Below are 26,331 nucleotides of genomic sequence, written 5' to 3'. Positions count from 1 at the left end.
ACGGCAGTCAAGCGCACAAGCTAACTGGCTAAAGTTAGCTAACTACTTCCAGACATAAATGAGAGAACACCTTACTCTGACCATTGTACATAACGTTACCTTAGCAGAGCTGGTTTCATGTTATCCAGAGCGTTGGTGACTGTAACTGTGCTACTGGCAACAATTTAATTAAGCTTTTTTGCCAACGTTACTGACACCGGTCATATTCAACGGGTGTTGAGCGTTCGTTAAATTCATCAGTTAAAGTCTACACCCCAGCACACTCAGACGAGAGTGTCTGAAATCGGAGTAGATAGCCAGAGCGAATTTACGAACGCTTCCTAAATGTCACGTGCCCCCCCCCCGTTCCGAATGGTTGGCAAACTCAATGGTGAGGCTGTTGCTATAGTAACAGATACGGAGAGCAGACGGTAGTCTGGCTGGTGAGCGACAAACAGCGAAAGGTGTTGAGGGTTTCTGGATGTGGAGAAGTGGGGGGGGAAAGACGTGTGGATAAGGAGGCTGCAAGAAAGGGGAAGTGACGGGTCTGCTTGAAAAGAAAGAAATGTCGGAGAGGATCGCTTCATCATGTGGGAACCTTTATGATACCACTTCACTCCTTCTCCAGTACTGCAATGGTGAGTTCACCTTTGACTTGGTGGCATCTAAGTCTACCGGTTTTGATATGAACCGTGGCACACGGTGGTGGGACTAGGTTTTCATGCACCTGTTTGCAGGTTTCATACCAGTTTACACGAAACAGAGATGTGTCTGGAGCTACAGATTGTTGAATAGAATGTTAGCTTGCATCTTTAGAATGATCTAGGATCTATCCATCCATCATAGAGCAGGCTGTCATGAACTTCATGTTCACTCACTGTTATTTTGTGATTAATAGGTGTAACCCAGAGCCATGTATTTAGAAACATATGGCTCTGTTGTAGCCTATGGTCAACCTGCCCAACCCTCTTTGACTATATGTAAAACATGATCCGGCTGGGGGGAGACAGATAGGCTATCTCTATGATATTTAATATTGGAACTATTTGCATATTATGGTTCACAGTTTCAGATTAAGTTGAATTGCCTTTGAGAGAAGAGTGACAGATGAAGTACACTGTTGTGGCTTCATCTCGCTGTGTTGTAAATTAGAGAATGGTGTTCACTTTTTGAGGGGCAGCAGGGGCTGGACATGACTGTAAAGAGCGATCATAACAGGACAGCTAAGAAAGAAAAGCTGATGCAATGATGCTGTAACTGGCCACCTCACAAGACCAGGTTCATGCATGTCCAGTGTCCACTGTGTGAGAAGAAAACAAACAACATACTATAGGTAATATCTTTTACTCTAAAGTATTTATTTATATTTTATGCACCCATGCTATCCAATATATTTTCACATAGTTCACAAATCCACTTATGCATCAACACCTCGTTTGCCATGTAAGCAGTGTGAGAGTGAACATAGGATATTTGATAGGACGTGTAGCATACCTAAATAGACTTACACGGTATTCAATGTATTGCTGAACAAAAATCTGTGAAACTCAGAGGTTCTGTGTATTGGGCTACATGCAGGTCTACATATAGCCTATAAGTGGAAGATAGCCTACTATAAAATCATATTCAGTGACAGGTGGACAGACATGGAGAGACATGTCATCTGTTCAAATGGCCAGGCTGTCCTGACCCTGTAAGCCTGGGTAGATATTTCCCATGGCAGGGTCTGGTATGCCCAGTACCCAGCCTGGGTGTCTTGCCAGGGTCTCCCATGGCCAAAGCCTACCCAGCTAGCACATAACGTTCTAAGAATCATATGTTTCTTAGAGCTTGGTGAGAGTGTGGTTGTCCTATGGTTATTTTGCATACAACCTTCCCACACCTTTCTGAGAATGGTGCAGGATGGTTGCTTGGCTTTGGAACATTCTCAGCACATTTAAGTAAATTGACCTAAAAAATCATAATTTTCTTGGTATTTCATTACTTTAACAGAACGTTTCCTAAAATATCAAATATGGTTACATCTAATTTTAATGTTTGTAATGTTCTAGCCTCTTACGAACCATCCTGACCTCGCGAGCTTACATTATGTTTCGCTACACGGATACAGTCTGGCCACGACAAGAGTCAAACCGTTTGAGCCCCTCCCTTCTATCCACCGTATGGCCGGACCAATCAGCATCCTCTAATAATCTGTGGGCGCACAAGTCGAAAATCATAACAACAATGGCTGCTCTTGAGGAGGTTGGTGTTGATGCTGCTATAGGAGCAGTTATATCAGAACTGTTTTTCACTCTTCTTCCGACTGGGTTTGTCAAGAGCTTGATTTACAAGCTAACTCCGCTGGTAGTCAAGAAACTGGGATGGGATCGAGAACCTAATACTCGTTGTTGTCGCCGTTGGTCGCCCTCCATGGAGGACCAGATCAGAGAGGTTGTGAAGCTGGGGATCACTGCTGGGGATCCATGGACGTTGCCAGGTTTTCAGTAACCCAGAGTCTTGGTTGCTGAACAACAAGTGGTGGAATATGCTGGCATCAACAGTGTATGGAGAACCTCATGAGGATTGTTGAGGAGGAGGAGGTTCACGTTACATGCAAATGGTAACTATACATAATTTGATATTAATTAAGTCCACGCTATGTTGAACATTAATTGGGCTCCTAGCTAACTAGCTAGCTAGTAGTGCATAAGTAAAAATGAAATGCTTGAAAATGTCCAACATATCTGAGAATATATTTTTATCCTAGAAAACAATGAGATGGTACCTTTACAATTGGTTTACCATGATATTATCATTTTTTTATTATGTTTTTGAAATATCATAGTTCTTTTGTCATGTCTAATGCATTAACTAATGTGTATTTATCATTGTCATTATTACACTTTTTTGAATTTGTATTAACAGATGTCCCAGACTGTTTAATTCCCGACCACATCATTAGTGGTTCACCTGATGTGAAGAGGAGCTGGCTGCTTGTCTCTGTGTCACAAATCGTGGACAGATTCATCATGTTTGGTGACATCACTGACATTGCAACCGGTGTCAGAAATATGTCCAGGGGCCAACCTCTACAGAGGAAGCATTTCCCATGCCGTATACCAGGTTGCAGTTTTTCTTTTACTCATACAGAAAAGCAAGGGAGAACCATCAGGGAGAAAACAAGGGAGCAAGGGAGAAAACATCATGACTTGGTAGTGGATTCAGTGCCAGATGCAACCAGGGGTTTAATCATTATGCAAATTCTGTTGCAAAATGTTTAGTCTGTTGCAAAACGTTTTGCAACAAACTGTTTACTCCAATTGAAATTCTATTGAACATTCTATTCTGGACATTCATTTGACATTCTATTCTATTGGACATAAACAGGTAGGTCCCTCCCCGTTTCTGTCACGACTTCCGCCGAAGTCGGTCCCTCTCCTTGTTCGGGCGGCGTTCGGCGGTCGACGTCACCAGCTTTCTAGCCACCGCCGATCCACTTTTCATTTTCCATTTGTTCTGTCTTTGTCTTTTCACACCTGGCTTCACTCACCAATCACTTGTTTATTATTTAACCCTCTGTTCCCCATGTTGTATTTGTGAGTGATTGTTATTTGTTACGTGGATGATTGTCAGGCGCTGCCCTTTTGTTTTAGACCGTGTTTTTGGCACTTGTATGTGTTATGTGCTGTCATTTGGTAACCTGCATTAAAGTGCACCTGTTTATTATACTCCGCTCTCCTGCACTTGACTTCGCCTCCCATATACACGCATTACAGTTTCGTTCCGTTTGCTCTGTTTGCTTCTATTTAGTTCTTAAATGGTAAACCGTTTCCGTAATGAATACACCCAAGTCTAGTGAGGAGGACCACAAAAAACAACATACTGAGGCAAAACTCAGCTTTGGCTTCTTCCTGTCCAACATGTAGGGAGATGGGGAGATGTTGTTGTGGTTATACACTGTAACTCTGTTGTTCTACAAGGCCTATGGTCATAGCCAATATGCCTACAGTACCCTTCTACTGACCTTGCAAGTCATTGCCACTCTTTCCCTTCGGTTGGCACACAGTCTTACCTGGAACAGGTTCTAGAATGTGAAGGGAAAGAATATCCCTCTTGACCTACACCTGGAACACCTCAGCTTCTTGAAGTCATTTTTGAAGGACCTGGGTCCAAACATGATTGAGCAAGCAACAGACAGGATTAGCAAGTCCATTGTTGTCGAGGACATGATGGACACCACAGACGCTGAGTTAGAGGCACCAAAGTCTAGTGGCATCCATCATGCTGGTCGCCAGCCCGGGGACATTCTAGCCTTTGTGGAGGTTGTCAGGGAGGCAGAGCTGTTAAAACCCAACCAGGCAGAGAGTTCACAGCATTCCCTGGTTTAAACAGAAACATTCTCTCAAAAGTGAAGTACAGTGAGTTGTTCCCGTTTCATTTGAAACAGCTTTGGTGCCAGGCTAGCTGGGGATGTGGTTGGTTTAATCTGATCGTCTAACCCCGTCTAAGATGTAGACAGTGATTGGGAGTTAAGGAACAGGAGTAGAATAAATACACTGTTGTCACTGTAAATATTTCTTATTGACTTGTATTTATCAGTACAACTGTTTATCTGCTATTATCTGTATAATTTTACATGTATCATTGTTCTGTTGTCTACTGTAACTAAGTAAAAATCTAACTTTGATTTATGCTTCTTGATTAATTCAAAATGTAAAAAAAAATCCATAATGTTAAATTGAAATTAAACAACAACGCTGACAGTTATGGTTTGCATTTGAACAAGGAACAACATACAGATAGTAACAAATTTACATTTTTGTGCAGTCATTCAGCTACCTAACTGCTATAGAACAACAATGTCCGCAGCTAAAATTAAACATAATAGTGTTTAAAATTATTCTTGAATGACTAGTACATAATTTCTGTACCCCACACATACAATTATCTGTAAGGTCACTCAGTCGAGCAGTGAATTTCAATCAGATTCAACCACCAAGACCATGGAGGATTTCCGATGCCTCGCAAAGAATGGCATCTATTGGTAGATGGGTAAAACAACTAAATAGACATTGAATATCACTGAGCATGGTGAAGTTATTAATTACACTTTGGATGGTGTATCAATACACTCAGTCACTACAAAGATACAGGCGTCCTTCCTAACTCAGTTGCCGGAGAGGAAAGGCATTCCCGTAGCTCCGTTGGTAGAGCATGGGGTTTGCAACGCCAGGGTTGTGGGTTCGATTCCCACGGGGGGCCAGCAGAGAAAAATTTTTATGAAATTGTATGAAATGTATGCATTCACTACTGTAAGTTGCTCTGGATAAGAGTGTCTGTTAAATGACTAAAATGTAATGTAAATGAAAGAAACCACTCAAGAGATTTCACCATGAGGCCAATGGTGACTTTAAAACAGTTGCAGAGTTTAATGGCTGTGATAGAAGAATTGTTGTTACTCCACAATGCTAACCTAATTCACAGAGTGAAAAGAAGGAAGCCTGTACAGAATACAAATATTTCAAAACATGCATACTGTTTGCAACAACACACTAAAGTAATACTGCAACAAATGTGGTGAAGTAATTACTTTTTTTCCTGAATAGAAAGTGTTATGTTTGGGGCAAACCCAATACTACACATTACTGAGTACCACTCTCCATATTTTCAAGCATAGTGGTGGCTGCTTCATGTTATGGGTATGCTTGTAATCGTTAAGGACTGGGGAGTTTTTCAGGATATAAAAAGAAACGTAATGGAGATTAGCACAAGCAAAATCCTAGAGGAGAAGCTGGTTCGGTATGCTTTCCACCAGACACTGGGAGATGAATTCACCTATCAGCAGGACAATAACCTAAAACACAAGGCCAAATCTACACTGGAGTTGCTTACCAAGAAGACCGTGTTCCTGAGTGGCCGAGTTACAGTTTTGACTTAAATCTGGTTGAAAATCTATGTCAAGACCTGCAAAACACTTTGGGACTATATCAACAATGGACTAATCAAACAAATGCCAAAATATCACTTTTGAGTTTTCTTTTAGGTGTGTTGTCTTGTGCCCACTAATTGGCCACACCTGATCTTTAATGATTGCTAGTTTCTTTTAAAATGGGGTCTGTTTGAAAATACTAGAATGAACAGCTTTGTATGCTAAAAAAACATGGTATGCTAGCTCCATCCTGGTGGCGCAGTTGACTAATTCCCATGGCTAGAGAACAGAAGATTATAGGTTTAAATCTCACTGATACTGTGTTGCTATAAAAAATACATGTTTGCATGAATAATGCCTAAGGAAATGAATTTCCATGTGTCCTATCTGTGCTCGAAGTTCAATTTTTTATTTTTATTTTTTACCTCAAATAAGCTAGCAGTGTTATCAAAAGTCCTACTGAAAAAAAGGAAGTTAAATGTCCACATAATCTATCATTTCTGTTCTCAGAGCATTAATAAAACAAACATTTTGTCACATACATAATGTTTTATTGTCACATACACCAGATAGGTGCAGTGAAATTAAGGAACCAGATTAAAACATTCTCAGAACCTCACAGCAACCTAAAAGTAAACGTTCCCAAGAACAGGCAAAACATTTGAAAAAAATCAGAGTTACCAGGTCATGAAACATATGGCTTCGTTCCTGCAAACAATGTGAAACCAAAAACATATGTTCCCAGGACTTCCAAAGAACCAAATGTGCTAGCTGCGTAGCCTGGATGTGCTGCAGACTTAGGATCGGTTCCAGGCTGCAGATCACCCCAGACGGTGGAATACAGAGGGGAGCAGCTCAGCTTCTCTGCCAAAGGGAGGTAGAATTGACTTTGGAGCCATCTTGGTCAGGGTTGACCTTTATTGTAGATTGGTTGCTGCCTTTGTGTCTGTGACCAAAGCTCTAGTCTGGACTCTGAATGGTCTGGTGCTGGTGGTGACGGTGACAGTTTAGCTCCTACAGTCACTATAGGTTAAGCACTTTAACAGCTGAGATAGCAATTGTGTACAGGTGTATTTTATCCCACAACAAGCTATTGATTATCATGAATGCAAACAATAGATAGTAAAAGGCTTGTGAAGGTAAATACACTTTAACTTGTGACCATCTGGCCCATTTGTGTTATTGACTACCTCAGACTGCGTGCAACAACCATGGCTCATCTGTCATGAATTTTAATACCTACAGGTCAGCATTTAGGTGTGTTAACCATTGGCTCACATGGTGTAACAGCAGGTAGTATGATCCCATCTCTAGGGTTTGCTCACATTGTTACTCATGTAGACCCTGGTCCCAGTGGTGTGTGTGTTATTGATAGAGAAGACCTCATTGACTTCCTTGGAGATGAAGGCAGGGGGCTGAATTGTGTCTGTCATTCTGTCATTGATATTATGTACAGTATGATTCCAGCCATGCCATGGTGTGCCTGATGTGATCACATACACATTTACCTCTCTCTCTCTCTGTGTGTGTATGCGCGTGTGCATTTGTGTGTCATGAATGGAGGAGGCCCGGATCCCACCCACTGCAGTCTCACTTCCTGGTTGCGCCTGGCTGTTTCTGCAGCGTTGTAAATGTCTGGCCCCCAGCCAAGCCAGCCTCAGGCTGCATCCACTGCTGCTGCCGCTGTGGAGGCAGGACTGCCGGGAGCAGTGTCCTGTTACAAACAGTGACTCGCCTGTCTCTTTGTGAGCCGCACATACTTCTAGAAAGGAGGAGGAGAATAAGTAGAAGGAAGGGGGGTTGGTCCAGGGAGAGAGAGGCAGAACAGGCACTGGCTGTAGAGGAGACGAGGGGAAAACCCTACATCAGAAAGAAGCCCAGACTTGGCATCCCGGGACCCCCCAAGAGAGCCAAGGAGAGGAGAGCAGGCTGTCAGACTGACTGAGTGACTGGCTGACTGGCTGAGTGACTGAGCATGACAGGTAGGGGAAGGCAAGCAGACTCCAGAGCCCAATGAATATTTCAGCAGGCTTTGCTTTTCGCCCTGACCTCCATTGTCCTCTCGCATCACACAGGGGTTCATCCCTCTCCACCTTACGCCATAGAGCTAACCTTCCCTCCTCCCCTCCCATTCCCTCTCTCCTCTCCCCATTTAGTCATTTTCAAATTATATCATTAGTAGCCATGCTTTTTTTTTTTTAACACAGCTGCCACCTGCTTTAACTGTGCTAGCTGTAGCTGTCCTTTGCCTGTGCTGTGTCATCTACTGGAGGCAGTAAAGAGAAAGTTATTGAGTACGCATCATAAGCCTGCAGTCTGTCGGACAGCTACTGCGTGTAAAGTGCAAGGGGGAAGGTTGTTTCATTAACAAAGTAATGGGATGGCATTTCTGTGGAAACGTTGTTGAAAAATTAGGTAGGTTTAAATGAATGAATGATCACACTTAATTCATTACCAGAAACAATTCAAACAGTTTTTTTTTTTTTTTTACATGGGTATGGGTGGAGTGAACCTCTAGAAGTGGTTGTTTTCAACCTTGGCCGTTCAGAGGCAGTGTAATTGACATTTGCTGCAGAGGCGATTGAAATGTTATCAATGCTTTTACTCTGCAGCTTTCAAATTGTGACCAAGGTTATAAAGCACGCCATGGTTAATTGACAGCGCAGCCAAGTAAATAGGTATTTGTTTATGTATGTCGGAGTAGGTATTTGTTATGTTGGAGTACCCAGTGTGCATAGTCACTTTAACTATACATTCATGTACATACTACCTCAATTGGGCCGACCAACCAGTGCTCCCGCACATTGGCTAACCAATCTATCTGCATTGTGTCCCGCCACCCACCACTCACCACCCCCTCTTTTACGCTACTGCTACTCTCTGTTCATCATATATGCATAGTCACTTTAACCATATCTACATGTACATACTACCTCCATCAGCCTGACTAACCGGTGTCTGTATGTAGACTCGCTAATTTTAGAACCTCGCTACTGTATATAGCCTGTCTTTTTACTGTTGTTTTATTTCTTTACTGACCTAACACCTTTTTTGCACTATTGTAAGTAAGCATTTCACTGAAAGGTCTACACCTGTTGTATTCGGCGCACGTGACAAATAAACTTTGATTTGATTTGAGTTTGACATGTTCTTTCATTTCCCCTCCTGCTGAATCAAAAACATGAACAGATGTTTGGATTTTTAAAGTAAAACTCTCGACTATGCCCCATTTGAATGCGTGTTCTCCCACAATCTTTCTGACTGAGAGATGAGATAATTGGTTCTACTGGGTCAGACATGTTACAGGCAGAGTAAATAGGCATGTCAGTCAGGGCAGCATTATACTAAGAAATCCTGTTGGTAGTACTGCATATCCTTCTCCAAAGACACATTCATCTAACAATGTCTCTTGGTCATTTGAATGGCATCAGTGGTGTAAAGTACTTGAGTAAATATACTTTAAGGTACTACAGTACTTAAGTAGTATTTTGGGGTATCTGTATTTTACTATTGATATTTTTGCAACTTTTACTTCACTACATTCCTAAAGAAAATAATGTACTTTTTACGCCATACATTTTCCCTGACACCTAAATCTACTTAAATTTTGACAGGAAAATTGTACAATTCACACACTTATCGAGAGAACATCCCTGGTCATCCCTACTGCCTCTGATCTGTCGGTCTCACTACACACAAATGCTTCGTTTGCTGGAGTGTGCCCCTGGCTATCTGTCAATAAAAATAAAAGAAAAATTGTGCCGTCTGGTTTGCTTAATATAAGGAACTTGAAATTATTTATACTTTTACTTTTGATATTTAAGTACATTTTAGCAGTTCCATTTACCTTTGATGCTTAAGTATATTTTAAACCAAATACTTTTAGACTTTTACTCAAGTAGTATTTTACTGGGTGACTTTCATTTTTACTTGAGTCATTTTCTATTAAGGTATCTTTACTTTTACTCAAGTATGACAATTGAGTACTTTTTCCACCATTGAATGGGATATGATGATAACAAGCACTGGAATTTTGTCAAGTGGCAAACAGTTGTCAACTCAACATTATAATGAATGTACAGCATGCGGTTACATTGTCACAAAATCTGTTTTAACTGCATTGTTTTGTTGAAAGACATTTGAAAGAATTGTCAGACCTTTCAGTTACAGGGCATCCTATCTGATATTGCACAGTTAAGCATTTGAGCTGGAACAGAGGATTAAATTGGACAGCCAAATGATGTCATCCCAGTGAAGGACGAGAGGTTAGGGTCTAGCTGGCGAAGGTGCATAATTGACGTCAGAAATGACGTCATTGTTTTCGCACTATCCACTGAGTTTTTAAAGTACGACGCACGACATGGTTCAACGCGCTAATAAAATCAGCACAATATACTTTTTCAAATTGCCGCCGTCTTGGAGCTAGAACTAGGGACAGGTATAATGTGCTAGTGACAACACATGAAAGAGTAAAGTCTTCAAAACAGGGTTGGCATCAATTTTGTTTCAAGCAAATACTGCTTTTCATTAATGTCAGAAACCCCAGCACTGTAATTTTTGTTCTTTGCTGTAGGAATTTAAGACCAACATATTGTTTGTCAAGGAAGTAGCCTAGTGTAATCTTTATTAGCAAAAACTAACACATAAAGCTTGGAGAATTATGCAAATTCCTGCTTTTGTACTGGGTGAACAACAAAACATCTTTGTTCCTTCACCCTGACACCATCTCTGTCTCTGTCCGTTTTTCCTTCTCCCTCTCTCTCCCCCTCCCTCTAACCCCCACTCTCTATCCCTATCTCTCAGATGACAATGTGTCTGCGGGCAGCACCATGGAGGTGGACGACCGCCTATCCCACCTGGAGCAGCGTGTCCAGTTGCAGGAGGATGAGATCCAGCTGCTGAAGGCTGCACTGGCCGACGCGCTGCGCAGACTGGGCAGCTGTGAGGAGCTGACTCAGCCTGGGGCCGGAGCGGGGGGGAGGAGGCCTACCTTGGCCGCACCCACCAAGGGTGAGGAGCTGGGAGGCTGGGACCACGTTAGACCACCGTAGTCTCGTCAACATACAGTACTAGGTGTAATAGGAGAGTCTAGAAGCTTCTACTGAGGAGGTTGCATTATAAACCTGACGCACAAGGCATGGAGAATGTTGGTTGCCAGCCAGGGGGAATTGTTTTAAGATGGTCATACCCAGGATAATTTAGCTATTTGATTTGTAATTTTAGGACCCCCTTAAGGTATCAAAAATATATATACAAAAATGATTTGATTAAACATTTAATTTGGCCCAAAGAAACGCATTGAATAACAGCTTCATACATAAAGAAATAGTCCAAAAAATATAATCTAAAGGAAGTTTGTTCTGAAGTGTCTGTCCTATTTCTGAGAGATATATAAGAAATATCAGGAAACAATTTAGATATTTTTACATGTATTTAAAGCTTGCAATGGAGAGATACAGCATGTACTGTATGTAGTTTTTGGTAAGAATTTGCATTGTCGATTTGGAAAAACTTCAACAACAAAGGTCTGTTTACTGAACCATTCTTCTCTCCCTCTTTTGATGCCAGTGCGCCAACTCTTGCAAGCCTTACCATCCAAGCCTCTCACTCTCAGTAATGGTTATGTCCAGCAGAAACATATGGGGGGATACCCTTCCTCCCCCTCTTCTCCCAAAAAGGAATTGTTGCTGTCCATCAAAAGGTAAGACATCCGAATGTGTGGATCTAATACTGTTTTTCTTGGTATCCTTCTATTGTGCATTTCCAAGCCCATCCTTAGGGTGGCAGTGTGGTGTTGAATCTACAGTCTGCACTGCAAACTTATGACCGGAGACATTTCATATCCCCCTCAATATCCTTGTTCACTCTTCACCCTCCCCCTCTTTCCACCTCTTGTCTTTTTTCTCTCCCTCTCACCTATTCTCCCCCACCAGGAAGAGCATGTCGACGGAGCGCCTCTCCACGGCCAGGAGAGAGATGGTGTCTGACAGCAGAAGCAGAACCACCTCGTCAAGCAGCTCCACATGTGGCAGGAGCAGGTGATTGTCTGATACAGCACAGACACCGCTAACCCCCTAAACACAGACACTGACTCAGCTAACCCTCAAAACACTGACACAGCAAACACTCCTGCTCCATCTGGCTAACTGAGAGAGCATAGTGTGCAGCCAAGTAACCCTCTGACTGACAATGATGTAGTCATTGGGCAGAGAAGACCAAAGCAGCAACTTAGCGTTGGATTTTCACATAGGTTTATGCTTAGGCAGCTCGGTGTTACAGTTAACTATGATTTGTTCCCCGTTAGCGCACATCAATGTCCCTCTTTTATCCACAAGACACCTGTGTCCGTAGCTCACATCGGTGTTAATATACAGTACCAGTCAAAAGTTTAGACACACCTACTCATTCCATGGCTTTTCTTCATTTTTACTATTCTTCTACAGTGTGCAAAGTTGCCATCAAGGCAGACGGTGGCTACTTTGAAGAATCTCATATAAAATATATTTCGATTTGTTTAACACTTTTTTGGTAACTACATGATTCCGTATGTGTTATTTCATAGTTTTGATGTCTTCACTATTATTCTAGAAGGTAGAAAATAGTAAAAAATAAAGAAAAACCCTTGAATGAGTAGGTGTGTCCAAACTTTTGACTGGTACTGTACATCCATGCATACCTTATACATCTGTGAAGTCTACCCAACATCTGAGAATGGGTATAAAGCTCATCTCTGATCTGAGGAAAATATCAAGACAGCTTGTAACGTCCTGAGCAGCCGCATCTGCCTCACTTGCCAGATAAAATACCCTTTCTTTCTCCCTGTTCGATCAGACAGGTGACATATGGTCTTGGTCTGTGTTCTTCTCAGCTATTCCTCGGGCTGACATTGTATTCTGACAGTGCAGGTGCCAAGGTCTCAGGGGGTTTGTTGACGTCCAATTTAGGACACTGATCAGTAGACCGATCGTTGTTTTTAACCTCTTGCTGTTCAGATCAGATGACAAATGATCCTTAAACACTTGTGTGAATGCACCACGGATGCATTGCTGTGTAACACCATGGTGTTGTATTGGACGCTGGATCTTTGACTGGCTTGAATCATTTCGACCCCTGTATGTGTAATGTCTAGGGAGGAGAGGATGTCCATGTGGAGGCCATATGACCTCTCTATGTCGACTACATTAGAGGTCGGCCGATTATGATTTTTCGCCGCCGATACCGATTATTGGAGGACCCAAAAAAAGCTGATACCGATTAATCGGCCGTTTTTTGGTTTGTTTTTTTACGTTTTTTTTATTTGTAATAATGACAATTACAACAATACTGAATGAACACTTATTTTAACTTAATATAATACATCAATAAAATCAATTTAGCCTCAAATAAATAATGAAACATGTTCAATTTGGTTTAAATAATGCAAAAACAAAGTGTTGGAGAAGAAAGTAAAAGTGCAGTATGTGCCATGTAAGAAAGCTAACGTTTAAGTTCCTTGCTCAGAACATGAACATATGAAAGCCGGTGGTTCCTTTTAACATGAGTCTTCAATATTCCCAGGTAAGAAGTTTTAGGTTGTTGTTATTATAGGAATTATAGGACTATTTCTCTCTATACGATTTGCATTTCATATACCTTTGACTATTGGATGTTCTTATAGGCACTTTAGTATTGCCAGTGTAACAGTATAGCTTCCGTCCCTCTCCTCGCTCCTACCTGGGCTCGAACCAGGAACACATCGATAACAGCCACCCTCGAAGCAGCGTTACCCATGCAGAGCAAGGGAAACAACTACTCCAAGTCTCAGAGTGAGTGACGTTACAAACGCTATTAGCGCACACCCGGCTAACTAGCTAGCCATTTCACATCGGTTACACCAGCCTAATCTTGGGAGTTGACAGGCTTGAAGTCATAAACAGCGCAATGCATTGCGAAGGGCTTCTGGCAAAACGCACGAAAGTGCTATTTTGAATGAATGCTTACGAGCCTGCTGGTGCCTACCACCGCTCAGTCAGACTGCTCTATCAAATCATAGACTTAATTATAATATAATAACACACAGAAACACAAGCCTTAGTTTCCGGATTTGACCATATTAATGACCTATCACATTTATTATTTCAGTGAAATACGGAACCGTTCCATATTTTACCTAACGGGTGGCATCCATAAGTCTAAATGTTCCTGTTACATTGCACAACCTTCAATGTTATGTCATAATTACGTAAAATTCTGGCAAATTAGGTCACAACGAGCCAGGCGGCCCAAACTGTTGCATATACGCTGACTCTGCGTGCAATGAACGGAAGAGAAGTGACACAATTTCACCTGGTTAATATTGCCTGCTAATCTGGATTTCTTTTAGCTAAATATGCAGGTTTAAAAATATATAGTTCTGTGTATTAATTTTAAGAAAGGCATTGATGTTTATGGTTAGGTACAGTCGTGCAACAATTGTGCTTTTTTCGCAAATGCACTTTTGTTAAATCATCCCCCGTTTGGCGAAGTCGGCTGTCTTTGTTAGGAAGCAATAGTCTTCACAGTTCGCAACGAGCCAGGCGGCCCAAACTGCTGCATATACCCTGACTCTGTTTGCAAGAGAAGTGACACATTTTCCCTAGTTAAAAGAAATTCATGTTAGCAGGCAATATTAACTAAAGATGCAGGTTTAAAAATATATACTTGTGTATTGATTTTAAGAAAGACATTGATGTTTATGGTTAGGTACAAGTTGAAGCAACGACAGACCTTTTTCACGAATGCGCATCGATTATATGCAACGCAGGACAGGCTAGATAAACTAGTAATATCATCAACCATGTGTAGTTAACTAGTGATTATGATTGATTGATTGTTTTTATAAGATAAGTTTAATGCTAGCTAGCAACTTACCTTGGCTTCTTACTGCATTCGCGTAACAGGCAGGCTCCTCGTGGAGTGCAATGTAAAGCAGGTGGTTAGAGCGTTGGACTAGTTAACCGTAAGGTTGCATCCCCAAGCTGACAAGGTAAAAATCTGTCGTTCTGCCCCTGAACAAGGCAGTTAACCCACCGTTCCTAGGTCGTCATTGAAAATAAGAATGTGTTCTTAACTGACTTGCCTAGTTAAAAAATATTTATATAAAAGAAATTTAAAAATCAGTGGCCAAAAATACCGATTACCGATTGTTATGAAAACTTGAAATCGGCCCTAATTAATCGGCCATTCTGATTAATCGGTCGACCTCTAGACTACATACATATAGAAATTCAGATCTACTGATGTGTTTTTAACATGTACTTCCATAATTTTAGTCCAGTGCAGTGTTATGTAGGCTACTGTATTTAACAGCATCAGTTGATTAATAAAGGAAGATGGAACAGTGTATTCACAGTCAAATGCATGGATGGTTGCTTGTACCAAACAGAAACGCCCCACACCTGCTCATTGTTTGAATAGCAGATAACAAGATCTGATTGGTTTTATGGAGGTGCTATTAACCGGAATTTGAAAGACAGATGGATACAGTCAGTCCGTCCACTCCCTCTTCCCTCACTGAGCTCACTCTGCTGACGGTGTCAAATTTCAGGGGCTTAGGTAACGGAGGTGTGGTTACAGGGCAGAAGGGAGGTCCAGCAGAGTCAGGAAGTGTCTCCCCATTGGTGGAAAAAGTGCACAGACTCCGGACACAGCTAAAGTTAACTGAATCAACAAAGAAGCCTGTTAGTTGTCGACAGGGTTGTGTTGTGTGAACCGCGTTGCCAACACTGTGCTGTTACCTAACGGAAAAGTTACCATGAAGAGATCACCCAGGTAAAGTAATACGTAAACATTTTGCAGTTAGGAAGGTGTTTGTTTGACAAGCCATTTTGGGTCGATGGATAGTTTTTTCCAACAGGAAGCAGTAACTGTTTTTATCTTATGTAGGACCTTTTGATGCGTTACCTTTCAATGGGGTTTGAGGAGGGGCAGCAAACAAACGAGGCCAGAATGATGCAAAGACCAATTGTGATTTGCAACAGAAACTAAAGCCATAGATAACAAGACTAAGAAATCAAAATAAATGCAAGTAACGTTACTTTCGTACTTTACAAAGACCTTTCCATTGTATTGTCTCTTTAAGAACATGAATGTTTTCAAGCGTTTGCATGGGGGCGCTATGCTCTGGGTAACCCAAGGGAGCATTCTGTCTTATCCCTAGGGTTCTCAGCTGTAAGTATTGGCCATCATCTGGGACCATGTGAAGGGCAAACCCGACGCACTGTTTTAACGTTTAGAAACGTTAGTAATTCTCGCTTGCGATACAGTTTTAGAAACATAAAGCCCTCTACTTTAACATCACAACAAAATAATTTCACAAATACAAAAATATACACTTACTGTACACTGTTTTAACCATTTGCAACCCACTGTGTTTTTCAGTTCAAACACTATTCTGGCGTCCTTCCGTTACACACAGGTGTTCGGAGCGTGCTAGATAGCTAATTAGCACAGGTGGTCGCTTCTGTCTTCCGTAAACAAGCGCCGTGTGGGAACCCTAACCAGTTTTAGGCAGATCCTTTACGAGTTTGCATTACGGATGTGTGAGTCAACAAACCAAAAAGAATGGGCATTTTTCTATCTGTTGTTGACTTCCCCCATTGCTGTTGCAATGTTTCATTGGGATTGTGGGTGGATGGGTAGCTTGTTTATCTGGATTACTGATTCCTCTTGCTCTGCAGAATGACTGTTGATTGGCACTCTTGCTCATCAACATGCATTAAACATCTCGACTGACGCACTCTGATTGCAGACTGGCTTGATGGGATAGCTGAGCCTGAGGAAGAGGAACAGATTGCATGTATTTGAATGGCAAATTTGATTAAGGGGTCTGAGTGCATGCAAATACTGGTTGAGGAAGAGTGAATGATGTCCTGTTGGACCACTTTTCTTTCTCTTTTAAAGGAGATGAAGCAGCAATCTGTACTGAAGTCGACTATGGATGTATTTGCATATTTTGTTCTCTGCATTCGGGTAGCACCTGGAATTTACTAGGTAGGCCTAATGATGGTAGGTTATAATGGGTACTTTAGTATTTACTTCATAGGTTTCAACAGTAACGTTCTACCAAATGGTACAGTGTTTCTTGTTTTGAGGAATGTTAAAGGAATAAACTGCATTGTCGGAGGCTTTTCAAGCCACACCATTATTTATCTCTCTGGCCTTCCTGTTGCCAGTTCCCATCAAGCCTTGCTTTAATTAGTGGTTTTGGATCTTTCAGCGGCACCCATTGGACACAACAGGGCCTCTCCTCTTTTTGAAAAGCCGCAGGCAGGGAAACAAACAGGCCTTTGTGTGGCTACTTTAAAGAGAGCCCTTCCCCGACTGTCTCTGTGGTTGTCCCACAAACAATCAGGCTCCAGATATAATACACTGTAGTGAATGAATGCTCAGCCAAAGACAGAAACATGAAAGCCTCTCTGTTTACTTTCACCTTTTCCCTCATGTTTTCAGTCTATTGATCTGTATTGGATCTCAGTGTGTGCTATGCCTTGCGATTATCCAAACTGGTATTTGCCCAAATGTACTACTAATACGGTTTCAGTTTGAATAGCATGATTTAATGAAACAAGCTGTCAAAGAAAATAATCTGCAGTCGTATTGTAGTTGTATCCACAGTCTTCCTCCAAACTGAATAACCTACTGGTCTATACTCTTGGATTGGTTAAGATGTACAGATTGGCAATTTCATGCAATTCATGTTCCTCCTAGACTTTTCTCTCTTATCTTACTTACATCACTCTTGTGACTGTTGCCATGGTAATCTCAAACTGTCCTAGCTAGGCAACCTTTCAATGGCTTTGACAGAAACTCATTGCTTTTCAGCAGATGTAGGGGAGTGCTGGAGAGGCCACCCGACAGGATATTGACTGTCTGTGCTGTCTCTGTCACTCTCTTGCTCTCTATTTCATTCTCTATCACGCTCTCTCGTAACTGGCCTTATTTTCCATTTCACGGCACGGCACCAGTTAGATTTTCCATATCATGAATACAGTATTTTGCCGTCCGCATTGTTTGAATACTGCATTTAATGTTTGTTGTCTATATGCTCTACAGTATGAACTACTACTTTTAATATCGCAGACTATTTGGATAATGCTCACTGTGCATTGTGGCGCAGGTAGATGGGTTCTACTGTAGATAGAAAAGTCGGAGGCATAAAGGATGAGGTCACTGAATAATTTAGTCCATTGCAGCAGCACCATGAGTTTAAAAACTGCATCTCAGAAAATCACTCTTCTCTTTTTCTCGTTTCAGCAAAGAATGCTCCGTCAATGCAGGTACGTCTTAGCACGGCAACAGGCCTGCGTGTGATTCCTTTACCATACGTGGCACCCTTTTATACCTCATTTTATACCTCAAACATTAACCAGTTTACTACACAGAAATCCATGACACATGAGCACTGAAGTAAAGTATGAACATGTCCAATAAACAACAACCAATAGCCTGTCTGTTATTGTTGGGGTTGTATTCGTTTTTAAAAAGCCAATTACCTGCATTTTCCCTTGTCCTCTCTGAGTGCTTGGGTAGATGATTAGGGACCGCAGAGCTGCCTGCTAAGAGCCAGAGAGGATAGCACACTGCTCCGATAATGAGCTCACTTGACTCACATTATGGCAGCACTATAATGCCAACCATAACCACAATTTGTTTTTAATATGATGTTTTGTCAGCCAAGAGAGACCGTATTATGGGGTACCCCGAGTTATTGTGGTGCCTCAATGTCATGTTTTTGTGCAAAGCTTCAGAACCGTTTGAAATGACATACACTGAAGCTATATCTTTTGCCATCATGCTTCAGTGATTCAATACACAAATCCTGCCTCTTACATGGGTGGGGGAACAGAATTTGTTGGAGTGCTTATGTTCAAAAGACTTACATTTCACTATTGACCGTTCATGCTAGCAAGGAATGGTATAGATAGGAAGTGTTTCACCATTTAAAAAAAATAAAAATAAAATTCTATCTCCTGCATGTTCTTATCTCCCTGTTCTCTCCCCCTCTCCTGTATCAGAGGATGGCTATGTGAGGATGTTCTTGAGGGGTCGGCCAGTCACCATGCACATGCCTGACCAGAAGAGGGACAGCTACAGACTGGACCACAAGGGGGCGCTGCCTGAGCACAAGCTCAAACTGCAGTGGGTGTATCCTTCTGTCACTGACAAACAGAGGTGCTGCTAGGCATACAGGGGTGTATTCACTACGAACCAAACGGAAAACAAAACAGGGTGGAACCAACCTGAACTATTCCAATATAAACTTGTTTTTGTTGCAACATTTTTTTTCTTCAGTTTGCTAGGGTTGGAGTAAGGATTACACCCCAGATGAGGCAGGGAAAGCTTGAGGGGGAGAATGGCTATAGAAGTATATTTAAGCAATAAGGCACGGGGGGAGGGTGATATATGGCCAATATACCACGGCTAAGGGCTGTTCTTAGGCGCCACGCAACGCAGATTTTGGCCATTTACCACAAAACCCCCGAGATGCATTATTGCTATTATAAACTGGTTACTAATGTAATAGAACAGTAAAAATACATGTTTTGTCATACCTGTTGTATACTGTCTGATATACCACGGCTTTCAGCCAATCAGCATTCAGGGCTTGAACCACTAAGTTTATAATGTGCATTTTGAGAAAGAACATTTCAGTGTTGCGGTACTGTTATCACACAAGAATATAATACCACATTACTATTTTTGTAGTTGACTACTTGTGTGTGAGTTTATGGCCTCTGGAGAGTAACTTCTTTTGATTTGTATTGTACTTCCCTTCCGTAAGTTCTGTGATGCATCAGCCTCCTACTGTTCAACAGTATAGTTGTTCAGACAGGATTACCATTGTGGTCCTTAACCCTCGGTTGTCCAGGTATGGGTACAGGGGCAGAGACTGCCGCTCCAACCTCTACCTGCTCCCCACAGGGGAGATAGTCTACTTCAATGCCTCCGTGGTGGTGCTCTACAATGTGGAGGAACAGCAGCAGAGACATTACCTGGGCCACAACGACGATGTCAAATGGTAAGGCTAGTTGGTGTGCTTGGTTTAGCAGCTCCCACTACCATAACCTTTTAGATGACTGGTGCAAGCAAACAACTTTTCTTCAGGATTTATTTTTTTATTTTCTTCTTAGCCTTAGCTTTGACTCCAGATGGTGATGCCCCCACTGCATTTAGTGCAGCAATGCACGTAATAGGCTTCGCAAAAAGCAAGATGTGTCATCTGGAATTTATTTAGCTAAATGTGATTGCCATCTAGTGTGCATTCACAGTTTTGTCTGATAGTCATCAGCTATCATTTGATTTAAATCGGGGCATGGTCGTTTTGCATTTCCCAAGGCTTACTGTGCCAAGAGAACTTCCTTGAATGACACATTGATTCAGAATAAACTTTATTTAAATGAGGTCCTGTTCGAGGCTCAGTGTCTCCTGTGCAAACAAAGGTTGGGCTGGTATATGTTAATGTCCTACTTCCACAGTCTCATTTTCATACTTGTTGGGCTATAGCTAACTCTTTGATATACCTGACTACAATACAAATGAAATGCTATTCTGGATTGTTTTCCGTGTGGCTATAATAATGTAGAATTTATCTTCAAAATGTGCTAATGTGTTCATGAAATTATTACTTATCACAACACTAATGCTTCAAGGGCTTTTCATACCAGTATATTTGTTGTAAGGCCTGTTATTTGCTTTTTGAAGTATCATTGACTGTTTGTTTATTTCACGAGCCATTTAATAAAGGGCTGAATAAATTAGTTGACTTTGACGGCATTACAGCCCGTTGTATACAGAGACGGGAAAAACAAACAATTCCCCAGAGGACAGTGGGAAAGGTTAGCTTGGCTTTATGACTCGCCACATCACTGTGAATGCTGTCTTCCCGACAGCTTAGGCATCCATCCAGACATGGTCACCATAGCAACTGGACAAGTCGCCGGAACCTCCAAAGATGGCAAGGTACATATTAAAATCAACAATTTTCTTCAATTCTGAAGGAATGACCTCTTATGGGAATCGTATTGTGGTTCACAGTAGTATGTATGGCTGCAGTGGTTCCAATTTCTCTCTCTCAGACCCACTCTTTCTCTCTCTCTCATTAATTTCATTATCAGCTGTTAGAGGGCAAGGTACATTTAAAATCAACAATTTCTGAAGAAATGACCTGTTATCCTCTTATGGCCATCTTATATTGTATATTATTTATATATATTTCATTATAATGCATGACCGCACTATCCAATTTCTTTCTCAAACCCACTCTCTCTCTCTCTCTCTCTCAGCTGTTGCCTCCTCATGTGCGCGTGTGGGATTCGGTCAGTCTCAATACCCTGCATGTCATTGGGATGGGTGTGTTTGACCGGGCAGTCACCTGTGTGGCCTTCTCCAAGTCGGTAAGCCCTCCCCAACCTGCTTACAGACCTAACTTTGTTAGTCATTCATTAGTACTTTGAAAACATGTTCCATGATATTAGCCATATGTTAAATATCTATAAATTGTCTGAAACAAATGGAGCCATTTATTTACATTACATGATACGTATGCCTCTGACTAATACCTGTCCTTCAACAGAATGGTGGTGCTCATCTCTGTGCCGTCGACGATGCCAATGACCACATCCTGTCTGTGTGGAACTGGCAGAAGGAGAAACAGCTGGCGGATGTGAAGGTGATGAAGCCTCAGACTAACTACAGTATGCATGAGGAGAGCTGCTTTCCTTGGTATTGCATGGTATATCACTGCAGTAAAGACTTGTCATGATTGCTCGCTGATCATAAATAAAGAAAAGTGAAGGTGTCAGCGGTGTAGACCTGGGTATGAAGAAGTGTTGTAGTCTGTGGTGCAATCAGTCACCATTGTCTGCCACTTCAGGGGTCTAATTCTCCTGTCATCCCCTCCAGTGCTCTAATGACTCAGTGCTGGCCGCAGCCTTCCACCCCATGGACGCCAACCTGATCGTCACCTGTGGGAAGTCCCACTTGAACTTCTGGACCATGGACGGAAACACTCTCACCAAGCGCCAGGGGCTGTTCGAGGTGTGTGGACGACCGAAAGACAACTTAACTTCTGCCTCCTGTTAACTTTTTAATTATAACAGAACTGTTAAACCTTTACTCCCAGAAAAACGAGAAGCCCAAGTACGTGCTGTGTGTGGCCTTTGCTGAGAACGGAGACGCCATCACAGGAGACTCCAGTGGAAACATCTACGTCTGGGCCAAAGGTCTGTTTGAAGACCGTAGCCTTTTCAGCCACTGTAACTTAGTGCTCTGCAACCAGTTGTTCAAGTAACACATCCATTTCTTCTATGAAAGCAATTTATTAAGAAAAAAGTACACATCGCACAAGTCCACCTCAAACGTCCCTCCTTGAAGCATATTATTTGACAGCGGTTTGTGATTGACAGGTGGGAACCGGATCAGCCAGGTGGTGGCGAAGGCCCACGAGGGTGGTATCTTCTCCCTGTGTGTGCTGAAGGACGGTACACTGGTGTCCGGCGGAGGGAAGGACCGCAGGATGGTGCTCTGGGACCACGACTATAACAAGCAGAGTGAGATGGAGGTGAGAGAAGAGGGTGTGGATGACTCTGAAGGATGAGTAAACCTTATGCAGATAAGGACAAGCTGTGCTCTTTATGACCCAAAATCAAGACTGCTGAGCTCATAGCTTCCCTTGACTTTTCCCCCTTAGCACATAAGTTACAAAGACCAAGTGTTTAACTGTATAGGTGTCCTTTGGGCAGCCGTAATTCTACTTAAGAATGACAGATGAGATGTATAGTTTTATGCTTGTTGCTGTCGTGTGTCCTCTCTCTCAGGTGCCTGAGGCGTTTGGGCCAGTGAGAGCCGTGACTGAGGGGAAGCAGGGGGAACTGTTAGTGGGGACCACCAAGAACACCATTCTTACAGGCTCATTCCCTGAAACACTCAACCCTATAGTACAGGTACACAACCTGTCAATTGCCAATGTAACATATCAGTAGGAAGTATGTTTTTACCTGTTTATAACCCCCATATTTCTCTTCTCTCCCTTCCTCTTTTACCGTTCTTCCTCATCTGTCTCCATTTTGCTTTTTCTGTACATGCAATGCCCTTTCTCTACCATCTCGCCTCCTTTCTTAATCTCTCAGGGTCACACAGATGAGCTGTGGGGCCTGGATATCCATCCTTCCATGGAGCAGTTTGTGACTTGTGGCCAGGACAAGCAGGTCCACCTATGGGACACCAACTCCCATCAGCCTCTCTGGAGCAAGACCACCGAGGTGCTCAATCTTCCGACTCTTCTCTGTAGCTACTCTCCTTTTGAATATACACCAGTTTCAAGAAGAGTTGTAGTTGGTCCAGATCTGCACTTGGTTACCTTGCTGTAATGACAAAGGCCCCTGAAACATCTAGCTTAGTGAATTTACATCAGTCCACAGTAGTTGTCCTGACTTGTATTTGATGGGTACCATGCAGCCCTGTTGATCCTCCATGTCTCCCTCCAGGACCCAGGGCGCTCTGCAGGGTTCCATCCCAGTGGAGCTGTGCTGGCAGTGGGGACCATGACAGGAAGGTATTTCAGATCCTCATGCATTGGCTTGACAATCATCTCTTTATTGGACAATGAAATGCTAACAGCACAATTCAATTGGACAGGATGAAGGATTTTGGTATGGAATTTGATTACATAGTATCAGTGCAATAACACCATCAAATAACCTCTCCTATACTTTCCTCATCCTGTCTGTAGGTGGTTGGTGCTGGACACTGACACACAAGACCTGGTGTACATGCACACTGATGGCAATGAGATAATCTCTAATGTCAAGTACTCCCCAGGTACCGTGCAAGAGTCATTTCCATTATTATAACTCCCGCCTTAAATATACATGTTGTTAATGGCTCCAATAGGTGAAATATCAGAAAATGGCTGACCATCTGTCTGAACTGAACGGTACAGGATTATACAGTGTTCTTATCCACCACCTCCTACATCCACAACTAACCTAACTCTCCTGCTCTCAGACGGCAACTTCCTAGCCGTAGGTTCCCATGACAACTTTGTTTACATCTATGCCGTGACGGAGAATGGCAAGAAGTACAGCCGCGTGGGGAAATGCACTGTAAGTAATAAAGACAATCTCATTGATTGGAAATTAAATCCCTCGGTTTTAAAAACTTACACTAACATTTTTGTGATTTTGTTTATTTAATTTCCTCATAGGGTCACTCCAGTTTTGTCACCCACCTGGATTGGTCCGTCGACAGCCAATACATTGTAACCAACTCAGGAGACTACGAGATCCTATTCTGTGAGTGTTTTTTTTGTCCAAGCGGATAACTACAACTGTAGTACAACTGTAGTGTTGTGGTACATTCAAGCTTATCTTCTGTTTGTGGTAAAGGGGAAGCTTCCAGCGGCAAACATGTGACGAGCATGGACCTAGTTCGTAATGTGGAGTGGGCAACCTCCACTTGTGTACTAGGCTTCAGTGTCTTTGGTGAGTCACCACTTCCTGTTTCACTTGTGATATGGGGTAATGATGGCAAAACCAGACTGTCGCTTTATAAATCCAAGAAATGAAACTTCTATGCGTCATCTGTAACTGAGTTCTTTAAACAGTCGGTTCAGGTCACTAGCAATTGGTGAATGTGACAGCAGTCAATCATTTTAAAATAGAGCTGTTAGTCTTTGCAGTTGTATCAAGTGGGAGTCTATATTGTTTCCTGCCGCTGGGCTGGTTCGGTTCGATCTAGTGGAGTAGTAGAGGGTAAACACAAGTAAACAGTCTACCCACCTTTTGCAGAAGAATGCTTTGAAAGTATTCCCCGACCGGCGATCAGTTTACCCAGCTATTGTTTCTTTACCACTACATTGCTGGTTCAATCTAGGTGTTTGGCCCGACGGTGCTGACGGCACAGACATCAACGCCGTGTGCAGGTCACATGACTCCTCCCTGCTGGCCTCTGCTGACGACTTTGGCAAAGTGCACTTGTTCTCCAACCCCTGCTCCCAGCCAAGGGTACGCTTGTCGTCATTTGCGTCTTATACGCTTTTATATTAGTGTTTTCTCATCCATTTAAATTAACCTGTTTGCATCTAAACATATGTAAGTTAATCATTCAGGGGATGTTTTTAACGTAAGTGGAAGTTAGGATTTGCCCCTCAGTGGGTGAGTTATTAACCTTCTCTTTGTGTTTGTCTCCCTTCCTTGTCACGCCATGCAGGCCCCGAGCCATACCTACAGTGGCCACAGCAGCCATGTGACCAACGTTGCCTTTCTCCACGACGACAGTCACCTGATCTCCACCGGCGGGAAGGACACCAGCATCCTCCAGTGGGTGGTCGCCTAGACAACCCTGCTGCATCAATTTCCACCGTCGCCTCCTGCCCACCAGAGGGCAGCACTTCTGTGCCTATTAAAAACACCCACTTTAACCCTCTCCTCTCTGCACTCCTGTTTGTCTGATGGTACTGTCCTGAGGTGCCACTAGGTGGGGCACTGACTTCAGAGAATAAGCATGTCGAGCCTATTTAAGACTATTTAAACAGTTGTAGCTGCTATTTATGTTGCAAAGGTCTATGGAAGTATATGAGTGGCTGTGGTATTCTAATATTAACTGTAATGTGGTGTGGCACCTACAGTAGCACTTGATACATATTTAGGACTGAGTTTAAGCTGTGCTTTGCCTTCATTTGTTTAATAAAGTTTCTAACCCAATCATGTTTGAATATTCTCTGATACTGTATTTAAAGAGCTATCTATCAGAGGCAGTGACTCAAACGGTGTACTGCGACTTTAAAAGATAGCACTAAAATAATAATGTTGAATGAATGTATTGCAAATATTTTGGGTCTTCTGACTTGGTTTGGAGCTACCGGTATGTAGTTGATCATCTACTACAGTATACTCATATCACTTCCTGTTCTCTTTAGACTGTCGACATGCTGACTACCATAACATCCCTTTTAACCTATTTGTTTGAAGGCTCAAGGCCTAACCTGTTATTGGTCATGAGGCTGCTGTGGAGGTGACCTGTCAACACGTGCCTGATTAGCAAGGCAGAAGGTCATAGTAAACCTCAAACAGCATTAACATCCTATTTTGTTTTTCCCTCTGTGGTTCAATCATGTGGATGAAGTCATGTTTTTTCCTGTAAATCCTAGGTAAACAGACAATGTCCTTGATCATTGTCCATTTGCAATCCTATTTTACTCCCAACTTTAAAGGGTCATAGTTGGTGAATACACTTTCAGGTACTTTGTGGTGTGTTTTGCACCAAAAACCTCTGCACTCCTACTTATGCATCAAAGTAATTGCTGTCCCGCTTAAAATTAATCTGTCAGCTATTCAGAATACCTCACTCATCATTTAACAAACACTCCCATGTGTTACTGAAAACAAGCACGAAAATTGTGGTGCAAGTGGGTTGACTGTCTA

At 42.3% G+C, this 26,331-nt stretch overlaps 1 protein-coding gene across 5 annotated transcripts; it reads left to right on the top strand.

Moving 5' to 3' along the window:
• Positions 1–358: 358 nt before the first annotated feature.
• Positions 359–25,611, top strand: LOC100380674 (echinoderm microtubule-associated protein-like 1). 5 transcript variants are annotated; one of them, XM_014162120.3, is made up of 23 exons: positions 359–617; positions 10,694–10,900; positions 11,459–11,591; positions 11,824–11,928; positions 18,164–18,186; positions 18,925–19,054; positions 19,779–19,928; positions 20,800–20,869; positions 21,025–21,039; positions 21,193–21,303; positions 21,483–21,578; positions 21,812–21,946; positions 22,032–22,131; positions 22,315–22,469; positions 22,726–22,851; positions 23,038–23,169; positions 23,395–23,462; positions 23,640–23,728; positions 23,915–24,012; positions 24,114–24,201; positions 24,295–24,390; positions 24,782–24,912; positions 25,118–25,611. In XM_014162120.3, the coding sequence occupies exons 1-23, from the start codon at positions 545–547 to the stop codon at positions 25,241–25,243; spliced, it is 2,457 nt and encodes an 818-aa protein (XP_014017595.1). In that variant the 5' UTR covers positions 359–544; the 3' UTR covers positions 25,244–25,611. The 5 variants fall into 5 exon arrangements, with proteins under 5 accessions (XP_014017595.1, XP_014017596.1, XP_014017598.1 ...); XM_014162123.3 differs by lacking the exon at positions 359–617 and adding an exon at positions 7,581–7,872; XM_014162121.3 differs by lacking the exon at positions 21,025–21,039.
• Positions 25,612–26,331: the final 720 nt, after the last annotated feature.

Source organism: Salmo salar, chromosome 20 (genome assembly GCF_965601325.2).
Source record: "Salmo salar chromosome 20, fSalSal1, whole genome shotgun sequence".
NCBI lineage: Eukaryota > Metazoa > Chordata > Actinopteri > Salmoniformes > Salmonidae > Salmo > Salmo salar.
Note: the sequence above shows the minus strand (reverse complement) of the source record. Positions and strands in the feature narration are given on the sequence as shown.